At 41.2% G+C, this 2,169-nt stretch overlaps 1 protein-coding gene across 1 annotated transcript; it reads right to left on the bottom strand.

The window, feature by feature from the left end:
* Nucleotides 1–460: 460 nt before the first annotated feature.
* LOC110032165 lies at nt 461–2,014 on the bottom strand. The gene is made up of 4 exons (XM_020735700.1): nt 1,498–2,014; nt 1,210–1,413; nt 946–1,131; nt 461–858 (listed from the first exon to the last, which is right to left on the bottom strand). Exons 1-4 carry the CDS (start codon nt 1,501–1,503, stop codon nt 796–798), a joined length of 459 nt encoding a protein of 152 aa, XP_020591359.1. The 5' UTR covers nt 1,504–2,014; the 3' UTR covers nt 461–795.
* Between the last annotated feature and the right edge of the window lie 155 nt (nt 2,015–2,169).

Below are 2,169 nucleotides of genomic sequence, written 5' to 3'. Positions count from 1 at the left end.
TTGGGAGGTGACAAGTGATATCAGAGCAGATTACTTCCTGTCAGGTGTGTGAACTCTCTATAGTCTAATGAGACCCTCAGTGGAGCCGATCTATGACGAGGGTGTCAAGTGATTGAGTGGAGGAGAATGTCATGGACAAAAAAATTCATCGGCTAAGTGTATGGCTGCAAAATAGTATTTAAGTCCTGGGCTGCCCACCACTTCAAAAAACTCTTTTGAGAGATGACAAAGCACTTTGGTTTATTAAGAGCCTACTCTTATCATCCAAACAACCAACAAAATAAAAAAAAAAAAAAAAAATCACATTCATATTTACTGCTTTAGAGGAATTCCATTTGAGGGAACGTGTAAAAAAAAGAAAAAACCCCACAAAAAAAAAAAAAAAAATCACATTCATATTTACCGCTTTAAAGGAATTCCATTTGATTAAATGTGTAAAAAAAAAAAAAACCCTAGAAAATTGTCACTGAAGTGACGACAGAATACCAAGGAAACTTCCAAATGCTATTTAATGATGCCCTCGTTGATGTTTGATGTTTCACTAAATCAGAGCACATCCACTCGCCCTTCATCTTCATCTTTTTATTTTACCTAAATCCTTTTAAACACCTTTTTGATGGAAACCAACGGCAACTCAAATCAAAGAAGCAAGCAGATTACAGGCGAGGAAATTTCTCCATCATTTTACAATAATCAAAACAACCTTGCATTACATACAAAAACTCATACAATTCATTCATCAAAGAGACATCAGGTTTAAGAAATAGGAAAGAAGCAGATCTATGAGCAGATTAATCAAGCTCTGCCGATACAGTTTAGCCCCATACATCCTGTGAAAAAAATCCTCAGAAACCTTTTCTGCAACAAAAATAAAAGCAGGAGGAATTCAGAATTCAGAAACAGAGTCGACTCAGAGTTCACAAAAAGAGGGAGGGATGAATATACCCTCTTCGGCTTCTGATAAAGTAGCTCTGGTGGAATCTCATACAAGTCTTCATCTACTGCTTTAGGAGCGGCTACTGATTTTCTCGGCGGCCGAGCAACATCGCCGGAGACCGTCCCTTGTTTCCTCTGCTTCTCTTCCTTCAAGTACCCCTTCTCCTCTCCTCCATTGCCATTCCTCTTCCTCACCTGAAATCAACCACGTAAACAGAGGCAACCAATGGAGAAATAAACATAAAACCACTGTAAAGAATGACAATTCGAAACCTTCCGGCGATAAACGCCATCCTGATAAGCCAACTTCACCGGCATCGCAACCGGAACGTTGCAGAGATCTTCCTCATAACTTGCCTCTGATAAACCAGCTCGAACCAGCCCAGCTTTTCTCGCTGACTCGAAGTAGTGCGTGATGGGCATCTCGTCGCTGTAATCCCAGTTCCCAAAGGTCGGAATTTGCAACCTCTTCCTAACCTGCAGGGAACATTGTAAACCACAAACCATAACCTTTCTGCATTCCCAAAATCAGAGGACCATAAAAATCCAATCTTTGCTCACCTCCATTCCTCGAACTACAAGCGGAATCACTCCTACTCACGAAGGGCGGCCTGACAGCATCTTTATATCAAAGAAGGGTCAGAGGAAGAGGGAGGGAGAAAGTAAGAGGGAGAGAGAGTAAAAGAATGAATGGTTTGGTGGCGTTTTTATGAGGGAGACAGAATCTGGAGTGCTCTGCTTGCTTTAAGAAGTATGGCTTCGTCTTCCTCGCTACTCACAGAAGAAGGAAGGCTTCTCCTGTTCCTCTGCTCGCATCCCGAGGAGCAACACTGCAGCTTTCGTTTTTTATCTGAGGTTCGGAGAGGGCCTCCTCGGCGCGTGTTACGTGTTGAGGTTTAGAACCTCGGGTGCGGAACGGTTTCTCATGGCGAATCACGTGAAGATTGAGTGATTTTAAAACGGGGGAGAAAGGTCTCTGCCTCTATATCAGGAAACGGAGGAGAAGAAATCACCACGCAGAGTTCTTTTTCCATTTTTCTGCCATTTGCTGTGGGGATGATAAGAGATCAAATGTGGGCATCTGATAAATTTGCTTTTGGTTTCTTTCTTTAATCATTTCTACATTTGTTATCTTCTTTTCTTTCATGCATTAGGTAAAGAAAATGATTTTGTTTTCTCTGTTACGGTTGTGTTGTACTTGATTAATAGCTACTGGTATATATATATATATAT

Source organism: Phalaenopsis equestris, unplaced genomic scaffold (genome assembly GCF_001263595.1).
Source record: "Phalaenopsis equestris unplaced genomic scaffold, ASM126359v1 Scaffold000880, whole genome shotgun sequence".
NCBI lineage: Eukaryota > Viridiplantae > Streptophyta > Magnoliopsida > Asparagales > Orchidaceae > Phalaenopsis > Phalaenopsis equestris.
This window is presented reverse-complemented; position numbering and strand designations above follow the sequence as displayed.

Bases quoted from the DNA above. Each gene is read 5' to 3' on its own strand.
- LOC110032165 (XM_020735700.1), bottom strand. The intron at 1,132-1,209 runs GTTTCGAATTGT...GGTTGATTTCAG, and splicing joins ATGGCGTTTATCGCCGGAAG to GTGAGGAAGAGGAATGGCAA. The intron at 859-945 runs GTATATTCATCC...TTTTTGTTGCAG, and splicing joins TTTATCAGAAGCCGAAGAGG to AAAAGGTTTCTGAGGATTTT.